The 12781-nt window shown below is 37.7% G+C and overlaps 1 protein-coding gene across 9 annotated transcripts in view; it reads right to left on the bottom strand.

Moving 5' to 3' along the window:
* Positions 1–12781, bottom strand: part of NRXN1 (neurexin 1) — a 1679151-nt gene that overhangs the window by 857714 nt on the left and 808656 nt on the right. For all 9 annotated transcript variants that reach the window (XM_040430258.1, XM_040430259.1, XM_040430265.1 and 6 more), the window contains one exon: positions 6159–6542. In XM_040430258.1, coding sequence (XP_040286192.1) covers positions 6159–6542 — 384 coding nt within the window. The remainder of the gene's footprint in view (positions 1–6158; positions 6543–12781) is intronic.

Here is a 12781-nt window from a genome sequence, read left to right as displayed (position 1 = left end):
GTTTTTTCTGGGTAAGTGTTCTGACCGATCAGAGAATGGGGAAAATTAATCAGTGACATCAAACTTACTGCTGACACCCTCTCCACTCTGTAAGGGGGCTCTACATGTATAAGCGCTTAATAGAACAGGTTTAGTAGACATCTATGTGGAATCATCTGACGACGGTGTAAAAGGAGTGCGCCTCTTCTTGACCCTAACATTGATCTGTAAGGCTGAGTTCATACTTGAGTTATTTGGTCAGTTTTCGCCCTGTGACTGCCCAAATAAGTGAAGTGTGCAGTGATTCTAAGAGTGATGCCTGTCATCTGCGTGTCATACTGACTCACAGTAATTTTTCACTACCACAGCAGACTCCCTATGCGTGTTACTGCAAGGCACTGTGTTCTACACTACTATAAAGGCTCTCTGCAGCCAGGATATAGCCTTTTTTTGTAATGCAATTCACCACAAATAAGTTCGGATCAAATTGGATTTTTCAGAAATATTTGCTTATCTCTAGTCATTAACATAAGATCGGTAGGCGTCCAACATTTGGCAATCCTACTAATCAGCTGCTAGAAAATGCTAGAAAACCCATACATTGTACACAGCCATAAGCAGATAGCTCTGTACACTGAGTAATGGCCATTCTGGGTTACTGTAGCACTCATTCAGTATAATGGATCACAGTGGAATTTCCACAGTCATATCCCCACCACCAATCTAACATTGATGACCTATAAGTTATCAATATCGAAATCCTGAAAAACCTCTTTCAGCATATCTATTCATGGAAGTATTGAAACTCCAACTACTCCTGAGAGGACAAGTCCTACTCGTCCTAAAAAAAAAAAAAAGTTTTTTTTTTTTTGTCTTTTTTATGTTTTCTTTTTAAGTCCACATAGCAATCTAAAACACTGATTTCAAACTCAATATCTTTGTGAAAAAAGTGTTCAATTAAACCCCCTAGGGCTCCTTGTTTCTAGTTCCTGCTGACAATCAGAATTTTAGATATCTCAAGCAGATCCTGTGTGGCAACACTTAAGCAAGAAAGGGGCGCCCATTATGTTGTGCTTTGCTCCTTTCTTACTGCGATGATTCTCATGAAACAAGAAATATTTACTGCAGCGATATGCATTGTATGGAGGTGACATTACAATTCTTTTTAACAACAAAGTGAAACAGTCGGCACTCCAATATTCATGCACGGTGCACGTGTCAGGGTCGGCATCCAGCAAATCTACAAAGGAGAAGACCGGAACTCGCTAAAATAGATGCAATGCTTCTTTTTATTGACACATGGAGGAACCAAGTAAGTGATGCGTTTCGACTCTGTAATCAAGTCTTTGTCAAACAAATAGGTGTATAACAAACAGGATTTAAATGGCCTGCCGGATCTGGCGTCATATAATATGACGTCAGGTAGTCAAGGCAACATGTAAACAAAAGGAAACAATAATGCAGGCTGACAATACAAATGGAGATACACGAGGTTACACACTAAGAATGCCAAAGTTAAGTAGATTAGTACAATTGTTTGCTATTTTGCCAACAAAAGACACAACATCTGGTTAGTTGTTAAAGGGTCTAAATTGCGAATATGAGCTTAATTGCTTTTTGTAATTTCCCCTACTTCAGGAATATTTCATGAACCCCTATAGGGATTTATAGGATTTATAGTTTATTATTTATTACTTATACAGTGAGTGTTTATCACTAAACATATTTCTTTTCTTTTTACAGAAAACATGATGAATATTGAAACTACTCTTTCAGGTTTTTTATCATTGTGCATTATCCCTTTAACAACTAACCAGATATTGTGTCTTTTGTTGGCAAAATAGCAAACACTTGTACTAAATTACTTAACATTGGCATTCTTAGTGTGTAACCTCGTGTATCCCCATTTGTATTGTTAGCCTGCATTATGTTTTTTTTTTTTTACATGTTGCCTTGACTACCTGAAGTCATATTCTATGACGCCACATCCGGCGGGCTATTTAAATCCTGTTTGTTATACACCTATTTGTTTGACAAAGACTCGATTACAATTCTTTTTTTGATGCAACAGCAGAGGACTGGAGGTGTGTTATATGAATAGATGTTGGTGGTTTTATATACACAATTTGCTGTCTGCTTAAAGATATAATACTCTATAGTAAAATCTCTTACTTAGGTTTTGTGTACATGGCCGTAAGTGTTTTGTGATCCAGACTCTGGCCGAGTACATGCTGCTATTTATTTTTTACCTTGGCTGCAAAATGGATAAGAGTAAGACATAAGTTTTTGTTTTTTTACAGTGCCGCGGAACGGATGCAAGGTTGCCAGCTGTCTAGAAATTTCTGGACAGTCTGTAAAAATTTGCTACTTTTTTCGCGTGTCCGTGAAAAATAATAATAATAATGTGTCTGTGATTTTTGAGGTTGGTGGTGCTTAGATTATTTAGGTGGTATTTATCATCATTTTACAGCTCACAGTAATTGCTGGTAATACGTTCTTATCAGTATATTGAGCTATAGACATGTATTACTCATACTCTTTATCATTCATTAGGACCGTGTTCAGAGAGTTGTGGTCAATGATTCCTATTCAGAATGGTCCCAGGTTATAAGTAGTGTACCCCAAGGTTCAGTGCTGGGTCGTATTATTTAATTAATTTATTATTGGTATTGAGAACGGGATTAATACCACCATTTCTATTTTTGCAGATGTCATTAAGCTATGTAATACTGTGCAGTCTATGGAAGATATCCATAAACTACAAGCTGACTTGAACATTCTGAGTGATTGGGCATCAACTTGGCAAATGAGGTTCAATGTGGATAAATGTAAAGTTATGCATTTTGGTAGTAATAATGTCCGTGATTCATATGTGCTAGGTGATGTTACACTGAGAGAGTCACTTATAGAGAAGGATTTGGGTGTCCTTGTAGATGGTAGATGAAATTAAAGCACACAATGTCAATCAGCTGCTTCTAAGGCCACCAGGATATTGTCATGCATTAAACAAGGCATGGACTCGCGGGACAGGGATGCAATATTACCAATTTACAAGGCATTGGTGCAGCCTCATCTGGAATATGCAGTTCAGTTCTAGGCACCAGTACATAGAAAGGATGCTCTGCAGCTGGAAAAAGTACAGAGGAGAGTGACTAAACTGATAAGTGGCATGGAGGGTCTTAGTTATGAAGAAAGATTAAAAGAATTTAATTTATTTAGTCTTGAGAAGAGACGTCTAAGGGTGTCACCGCCAGTTCTGTGAGCAGGTCTGGCAGACGTCCTTCTCTACCTCTTGAATGACGTTCTTTGTTTTGGTTTCACTTTGTTATCTCCTTTCCTTCTCCCAGATGTCACCTATTTAGACTAATTGTCTCCCTTTATATTCCCTCCCATACTGCCTCACTTTGCGGTTTATACTACTTCCTGGATGAAGTGTTCACTGCTGGAGGCTGCTGCTGCTGTTTACTCAGATAAGTCTTTTATGTATTGTGTTTCCTAGCTGGCTTGATTCTAGGTGACCCTGACTCCGTCCATATTAAGTGCAGGGAGACGGTGGTCGTGTCCCCCCACTATTATAGGGTTTTCAGTTGTCACACAGTCTTAGGTACGTGGGCATGCAATCGTCTATCATTGAGACCCTTGCATGGGCATAGCAGTCAGGGATAGCTCTTAGGGTTTTATAGGGCTGGCCTATATGCTCCTTATTTGGGATCAAGCCAGTCGGACGTTTATTCATAAGTTCCAGCTATCTGCAACATCATCCGTGACAAAGGGGGGACATGATTAATCTGTACAAATATATAAATGGGCCATACAAACAATATGGTGAAAAGCTGTTCCATGTAAAATGCACTCAAAAGACAATGGGGCACTGCCTCCGACTGAAGAAGAAAAAGTTCAGTCTCCGGAAGCGTCAAAGCTTCTTTACTGTAAGAACTGTTAATCTGTGGAATAGACTTCCTCAGGACGTGGTCACAGCAGGAACAGTGGACAGTTTTAAAAATGGCTTAGATGAATTCTTAAAAGTAAACAACATTAATGCTTATGAAAACGTGTAGAAATCTGAGTCTCACTTCCTTCTGGGATTTGAGTCCCCACCTATCCCTTGGTTGAACTTGATGGACGTTTGTCTTTTTTTAACTGTATCAACTATGTAACTATGTAACTTTATGTAACTATGGTTTTCCAATATGTCCATAAAAATACTGACTGTCTGTGGTTTTGGAACAAGTTGTCCTGAAAAAAGAAAAATTCTGGTTGGCAGCCCTGAATGGAAGTGCACATGGTGTGCGGTCTGCATCTTTTGCATCCCCATTGAAATGAATGGGTCCGCATCTGATCCGCAAAAAATGTGGATCGGATATGGACCAAAACTATGGCTGTGTGCATGAGCCTTTAAATTTTACATTATGCCTTATTACTATTTGGTTCCTGCTCGACACCCAGGAATTCCTTGAAAAACCCACTTATTCACTGTCTATAGTGGTTTGCTAGGTGAGCCTTTCCTAGCATTTCCAGCTTGTCGAGCCAGGACCAGGAAGTAGAGAATAGTGGTGACCAGAGATTCACTGGAGCAAATAGCAGTGCCATAGGATTGGTCAGGGAGAGCTATTTATGAAACAAAATGAATACTAAGGACAGTGCAGATGCCTCCTAGTAACCTGGGGTGTACCTGAAGTGAGAATCTGGATTATACACAAGTTATTCATCGTTAGGGTGTTAATGTTAATTTATTCTCATTAATTCTCAATTCATGTGAGCTAAGTTAATGTAAACCAGCAGCACGGGCTAGTCACAAACAGAGGAGTAACATCCTGAGGAAAACTGTCACTTTGGAATCTATGCCTATTTCCATGACAACTGGGATTGAAATGAATGAGCATTCTGCTTCTCCTGCGCTCTACTTGAAAAGAATTTGAAACGTGTCTCTAATTAAACTGTGCCAATTACCTATAGACTCGTAGAGTGGGGGTAGCTATACAAAATGCTTCTATCAATCCATTAGAAATTAGCTACATGATGGCAAATTACTCTCTCCTTTATGACATTAGTGAATTTTTTAGATGAAGATGGTACCCTGATTGACAGCAGACATGAATCAAGGTAAAGTTCTGCTATGGTCTGGTATTTAAAATGATTTTCAAAGAAAATTAAATTTAAAAAAGTACTTTAAATGGCCCCATGCTCTAGCAGTTACCGTCCAGCGGTCCATTGCCGGCCTTTGCTTATATTACAGCAATGATACCAACACATGATTGCTGTAGCCAATCACTGATCTCAGTGGTCACATGCCATTCTTACCAACACGCTTAGATTCTAGCAGGTTTTATTGTTGGAATATAAACAAAATCAGCAGGAAACCAACGGAGCCCCAACAGGTAGTTATTGTTTTTTTGCATCTTATTATTTTATTACATTTTCTGCTGCCAGCATTTTTTTCTTTAGAGAACCTCTTCATGTGCACCTACAGGAATTTGCCGACAGGCCATTGATGAAGATTACACTGGCATAGGTAAAAGATTTGGAACCCACTGTAATCATTGGAATAAAGGGGTAATTGTGCTCTAGAGATGAGCACATTTCTGTAAATTTTATTTGGGCTCCATTCGCCTCAATCAACCATCTGATTCAATTTGGGCTCAAATCTATTACACTGGAATGTGCTTAATTTGCGGATAGCCTTCTGGTCTCTCTCTTTCTCTTAAAATTCTCCTAAATTGAATCACCTAAAATTCTGATTCTATAGAATCAGAATAAAAAAAAGAAAATCAAGTTGTATTTTAATTCTTTAGAACCGATTAATTCATCAGTGCACTCTACCAAGTATAAAGTCCCATATGTGCATAAATCTGAAACTGAGCACCGCACCGGGCAAGTGAATTGAGCAGGGGGAACTATGGGAGGGTGTAGACGTTCTAGTCCTCATTATGCACTGGAACCCGAGCAGAAATATAAAATTAAATATAAATGAGGTATAATACTTAGAGGATCCTGTTACAGATTTTGCATTGAGGTCCAGAAGCTACAAGTTACTCCTTTTGTTGGGAGTAATGCTGTGACCTGTTTTTTCTTAGATTTGGTGGGGGACATCACATATGGAGATGCTAGAACCTATTTCATTCTGTGGAAAAATGTAGAACTAAATTACAGTATAGCAATGTTAATAACCAATAACTAACCTCTTTCACAAGAACGACCAAGGAAGCCTGTGCCCGAGCAATCACAGACAAATCGGTTCCACCCATCTCTACATACTCCATTATTTTTGCATGGATTGTTAATGCAAGGCTTACTAGTTTCTTTCGAGCAGGATGGTTTTACTCCAGCTGTGCTTTGAAGTTCAGCCATCTGTCGTATGTCTTTGCTCTGACCATCTATAAATAAATCTCTTATGCATCCTACATATCCATAGTTAAGAAGAGCGGTCCACACTTCAGTTGGAAAGACCAAACCAGCTTTATTTTCAGGTAAACCTCCAAGATACAAGTCATCATCAAGGTCAAGAATTTCACTTTCTCCTGGGGCTGTGTAAGGTGTACGTAACGAATTGACAGATATGGTACCTGTGCAAAAAGAGACAAGAAAGCAAATAAGACTTTGTCAGATTCCATACAGAGATTTTACAGTTTATCCTTGTGAGCATAAAACAACATAAACAAAGTACATCTGAATGATTAACTATACAGTACATTCATGTATAAAATAATAATAATAATATTAATATCTAATCTTTCAGACTGTTCACATCTTGTTTTTGATGTATACTTCAGGTATATGTAAAGACTAGACATGAGCGAAGTTTTGAAAAATTTGATTCGGCAAATAAATTTGAATCTCTATAAATCAGGTATACCCAGGCCCCTCTGCCTTAGAGCTCATTCAGACAACCGTATGTGTTTTATGATCTGCAAATTGTGGATACGCTAAACAAGGACACCAGCCAGACCTATGATAGAAATGCGTATTCTTGTCTGCAATTGCAGACAAGAATAGGACATGCTCTATCTTTTTTGCGGGGCCGCGGAATGGAAGTATGGACGATCACACTGCGTGTGGGTTGCGGCCATGCTGCGGTGAAGAACTGCTTGGCAGCTGCCTTTCCTTTAATAAAGAAGACTACACTGTATAGTCGGTCTTCATTGTTAATGGCCATGCAGCATCTTTAATGCACCTTTAATCAAAGACTATTGCTGGTATGGAGTTTGGCTAATGAGGCGAGGGCACAATATGCTGGCATACCCATTTTTCCAACCTAAGCGCTCTCCTGCCCTACAGTTGGGAACCCTTCTTTTTCCATCTGCTTTTCCTCCTTTTCCACATCACCTAATATCGATGAGAATATATCATCAGGAACATCCAGCTCTGCATCTTGCTGACTTTTCTAGCCAGCAAAAGATGAGGATTGTCATCATTAAGACTTGGCCCCCCTAAGGGGTACAGACTGAATAGTATTGGTTGGCACTCTGGGAACTGAAATAATAAAGGCTTCCAGCTTATTGGTATTGAATTATTCTATTAACTGTGTCCCTAGCGCATGAGCACTTGTCATGTCTCTCCCTATGCTCAGCTCACAGAATTTCGCTTTGAATACTTTGATCAACACTAGTTAAGACATATATGAAAAATATGCTAAATATTGTGGTTGTTTTTCCTTTTTTGACAGATATACATACGTTTCGATATGTTGGTATCTGTTTATTTTTAACGTATGCATTTTTTGTAGAAAAAAAACTTCATTTGTTAAATAAAGAATTGAAGATTTGATAGGGTTAATGGATGGACAACGTCTAAATGTCTTATGTTTCCATCTGTCTGAGACAGAAAAATGTGGTATATTATGTTATTCTGTCCTTCAAAAAGATGTACAGAAACATAAACTTTTTCCCAATTGTAGTCCATGGGCATGTCAATATAATATATAATGTTAGAATACATTTAAACATGTTTTTACTGTTTACAAATAAATGTGTTCAACGTACAGCAAAAACAAGAAGTGAACAGCCTCTAAACCAGCGGTTCTCAACCTAGGGGTCGCGACCCCTTTGGGGGTCGATCGGCCCTTTCCGGGGGGTCGTCTGAGGCTTCCTATTGTGGGTCGCCCGCACAACGGCAGCGGCCCCTTATCCTCGCGCACAGGAAGTGATGTCCTATCACTGCCTGTGCTTGATGGAGCCTGACGCCTGTCTGCTGAGGTCCGAGTTTTTCCTTAATGACACCGCCGCTGAGCACCACTGCCACCAATGATTTAATTGAGCCTGGCTGAGCCTGGCTAATTTTATTTTAATTATTTGGCTGAGCAAGGCTTAATTTATTTGGGGGGACATGAAGCACTGCTGATTTATTTATTTATTTGGGGGACCCTGAGCACCATTGATTTATTTATTTGGGGGAAACCTGATGCACCACTGATTTATTTATTTGGGGGGGACTTGAAGCACCACTGATTTATTTATTTGAGGGGTACCCTGAGCACCACTGATTTTATTTTTTTATTTTTTGGGGGGGGTACTGTGAGCACCACTGAGTTATTTATTTGAGGGGTACTGTGCGCACCACTGATTTATTTTTTAGGGGGTATTTGTTGTTTATTATTTATTTTAAAGTTATTTATTTGGTTTACAAATATTTTGTATTTATGCTAAAGTTCTGTGGTTATGAATGAATACTTGTGTATTTGAATTAACATTGGTGTCTGTGCGTGTTTTTGGTGGGTCATCATGTCAGTAGCAAAATTAGTTATGACGTAGCAAGGAAAAAAATGTAATGGTTGGGGGTCACCACAACATGAGGAACTGTATTAAGGGGTCACGGCTTTAGAAAGGTTGAGAACCACTGCTCTAAACTGTTGAAATTTACTGTTAGCAGAGGACACGTTTAAATCAAGCTTTTGTGTTAAGCATTTTTTAATTTGGTGATAGTTTTCAATTTTCATTTATTTTATTTTTATTTAAGAAATCTTCTAATTTGACAGTTTTCAATCAGGTCATTATGCTTCAAAACAGTTTGTTCTGGTTCTGAAGAGATCTCTTCTCAGCAGTCAAGAGTACAATAACAGGTAACCTTTCTATTATAATTTTGGAGGTAGATAACACAGGATCCAGCATTAACAGTAGGTGATGTCTGTAGCTCACCTCCTCCTAGCACAGGTCTCAGTGCATGTCTAGAATAATCTCCCATAGAAGTTAATGTGTCATCTCCAGGCTAGGGTTTCAGACTGACCCATTAAGCTACAATAAAAAAAAGATTTTGAGGCTACTTGGGCCTCTTCGTCAGGCCTCAGATTTTGTCATCACCTTTTCAGTTAGCCATTAAAAGGTATCAACCAATGAGGAATCTCAATCTTTTTTAATCTTATATTTACTGACTAACACGGTACAAATATATATATATATATATATATAAAAGAAAAAGAAAGAAAGCAGCACACAAAAAATGAACGGGTGCAAAAAAATCCTCCCAGGAGACCTGCGACCAAGATCCCAAATGTAGATAATGTAGCAAAAGAAGGCAGCACTCCAGTTTGCAGTAAAAAAGTGGACGGTTTATTCACTCATCTGCTGATGAGTGAATAAACCGTCCACTTTTTTACTGCAAACTGGAGTGCTGCCTTCTTTTGCTACATTATATATATATATATATTTTTTTTTTTTTATATATATATATATATATATATATAAAATTTATTTTATTTATTTTTTACCATTAAGCTACCTTAGAGGTTGAGCTCTATTTGGAGATCCTACCCAAAAAATATTTCAGGACTGCTTAAGTACTTAGACAAATGTCTACCAAAGCTACATTTGTTACGTGGCAATGGTTACAATTTTGCAGAATATATTGGAAAGAAATCTGCTTTTACGCATCAATAATAGGACATCACTTGCAGCATCACTTGCTTAATATCAGTTCTTGAGTTTTTGTCTTTAACAAACTTCAGTTCTATGATTTAATCTGTACACAACATATACTGTAAGTAAATCTTATTTTAAGCATCATGAGACTGATAATACTAAATACTATAGTCATGTCCACTCTTACTTTAGGACAAGTATTGAAATGTTTAATTTCTTTTACTAGGATGACCTCTTAAGTGTGTGTAACAATTATGCAAATCTGAGCTTTAATCAAGCTAAATTATTAAAGCTGAGTTCAATAGCAGGGAATAATATATGACTTCTATTCTCTAATGAAGTTCTCTGCTTTCATTTCACAGCTCCATCACACGGAACACTACCTATCGAAGGTCAAGTCTCTTCGGATTCAAGGCTATTAAAATCGGTTTTGGAATTCATTACATTTGTAAATCTGTAGCCTTTGACCTTGTTCATCCATATTAAACAGATGGATAGACAGTTATTAAACTGTCAAGTTGCTCATTTACATGTCTCCACCCAAGTGGAAATGCATAAAAAAAAATTAACAGATATGCATTCTCGCTTTTACAACAATGTTTTTTTTTCTTCATCACCCAAAGCCCTTTGACAATCAACACAAGTATATTTGGAACTTTACAAAAATGTTATCTGATCATTTCAAAAGGTGTAATCACTAATCCACAGATCAGGGTGATGTCAAGTATTATCTCTTGGTGCACAACTGCTAGGTCCTGAATGATCACTAGAATTGGGGTCCTCTATTCTTCATCATCAAGACCACATTGAGAAAAATTTGTAGGAAGAATGCTTTATTTTGGCTATTGCCCTACCCTCCCTTTAATATGTTATGGAAAGGCTACTTGAATAATTGATGGGGTGGGGTGGGGTTTTCAGCTTCAAAACAGATGATAATTGTTAACAGTGCTAAAGCTCCTTAAAGCTGTAAAAACACTGGAAGCAGAGATGAGTAAACTGATTCTGTAGAATAAGAATTTGACCTGAATTTAAAAAAAAATAAGAATCTATAGAATTAGAATTTTAGACGTTTAGATTCAGGATAATTTTTGCAGGGGGATAATACGGGATAAAGTGGGGCTATAATGTCATCCACAGCTTTACAGGGAAATTTAAACACTTTTCATTCGGGTAGAATTGACTCCGGTCCCACTCAATTCGGTCAAATTGGATCCCAATCGATTCTATAGAATTTTGCTCACCTCTAACTGAAAGCACTATGCTATATAGAACATATTTAAAACTAATGGATCATACAAGGATTGTTTATGGAACTCAACTATTGATTTTTATAATGTTAAAATTAAAGTGACAATTAAAAAATTTGATTAGGCTTATAAAGCTTGTATATTCCTATCATTGGTGGTCTGGCACCCCTTTTATATCTTTTCACCTCTATAAAATCCTACTTTATGTTTATATAGCCCCTATATAAATAAGTATTCAGGAGGGTAAAAGTAACATTCCTCGGGCTGTTTCTCAATTTTACTCCTTATGCACAGTAGTGTACTACAATCTCTGAGTTTTTATATAACTGTAAGACAGCCCCTACAGACTTCTACAGGGCTCTACTATCTCAGAGTTCATACAGAGGCATTCAGATTTTTCTGTCAGCTAATTTATAAATTATACAGAATTTTTTTTGGCATGCTCAGTCATATGCCTTATTATTGAACTAACATGGTGCCACACAGGGCCCCACTACAATGCACAGTGGGTGCCTAGAGCTCCCCAGAGTGGAGTTGCAGAGACCATTTTGCGCTACAATGCTTAGCAGAATGTAGCAGGGGCTTAGCAGAATGTAGATGTGGCTTTAAATGTGCCTTTGTGCACATTTAAAATTATCCAACTTATAGGTTGTATAAACTTAGACTAGGCAGTTTAGGAAAAGCAACAGATTTATATTAAATAAATATAATAGAAAACTTTCACTAGTTTTAAAAATCCAGTGTAAATTTACTTTGCAAATAGGCTTTGTAGGTATGGCTTGTGCTGCAAATATTGAAATGTCTATTGAAATATGTGTTGAATAATTTCATGATTTTTAGTCTACATTAAAAAGGAAATTAAACTTAATTTGATTGTGTTTCTTTGTACCTTTACATGAACAACATTATAAGAATTGTGTAGAATTCATAATGTGCACACCAATTACAGTGGAGAGCGCCACAGCCAGGGAGAAGGTGAGTTTTTTTTTATCATTATCAGCCAGTATGATAAATCTGGTGCAGTTTAGGACTGTCTTACTTTTAGGGTAGATTCACGTGAAATTTTTTGGAGGAGGTTTTGAGACAGAGTTTCCTGCAGGTTTTACAGCAAAAGTTAGAAGTGGATTAAAAAGAGATCTAAATATAAAGCAAGGACTCATACTTCCCATTCCTGCTGGAACCTTCTGGCTTTGACTGAAAAGACCTGCAGAAAATCTGCCTCAAAACCTCCACCAAATAAAGTTGACGTGAATCTACCCTTAGACAGTATTAGTAAATCTGCCCTGTGTGTTTCTGTACAGCTTGTGTGCAAAAAGTCTAGTAAGTCTAGTAGGTCATGAGACTTCCCAAGCCTCTCATTTTTCAAAAACTGCCAGGGCCCCCTTTCATTACAAAAATAGGATGGAGGCCCCAGAAAAGACTAAATTCATTTCTATGTGTGGGCAAACAGAAAGGTTTCCATAAACCCATATTTGCCATTTACCCAACGAACTATATTTTGTTCATAGGAGTCTAATGTGGGATTTAGCATTCAGATAAACTAACTAAATATTCTACATATATAGTGTTTCAATATCATGCTAATGAGGCCTGATTCCTATTAAACACCCTTAAGGTACTCTTCTTAAATATGCCTCACAAGCTCGCACTGGTCCTGCCGTCTTATAGAAGCTGAACTTTAATGTGCACAGCGGACAATGAGTG

Source organism: Bufo bufo, chromosome 4, assembly GCF_905171765.1.
Source record: "Bufo bufo chromosome 4, aBufBuf1.1, whole genome shotgun sequence".
Classification (NCBI taxonomy): domain Eukaryota; kingdom Metazoa; phylum Chordata; class Amphibia; order Anura; family Bufonidae; genus Bufo; species Bufo bufo.
This window is presented reverse-complemented; position numbering and strand designations above follow the sequence as displayed.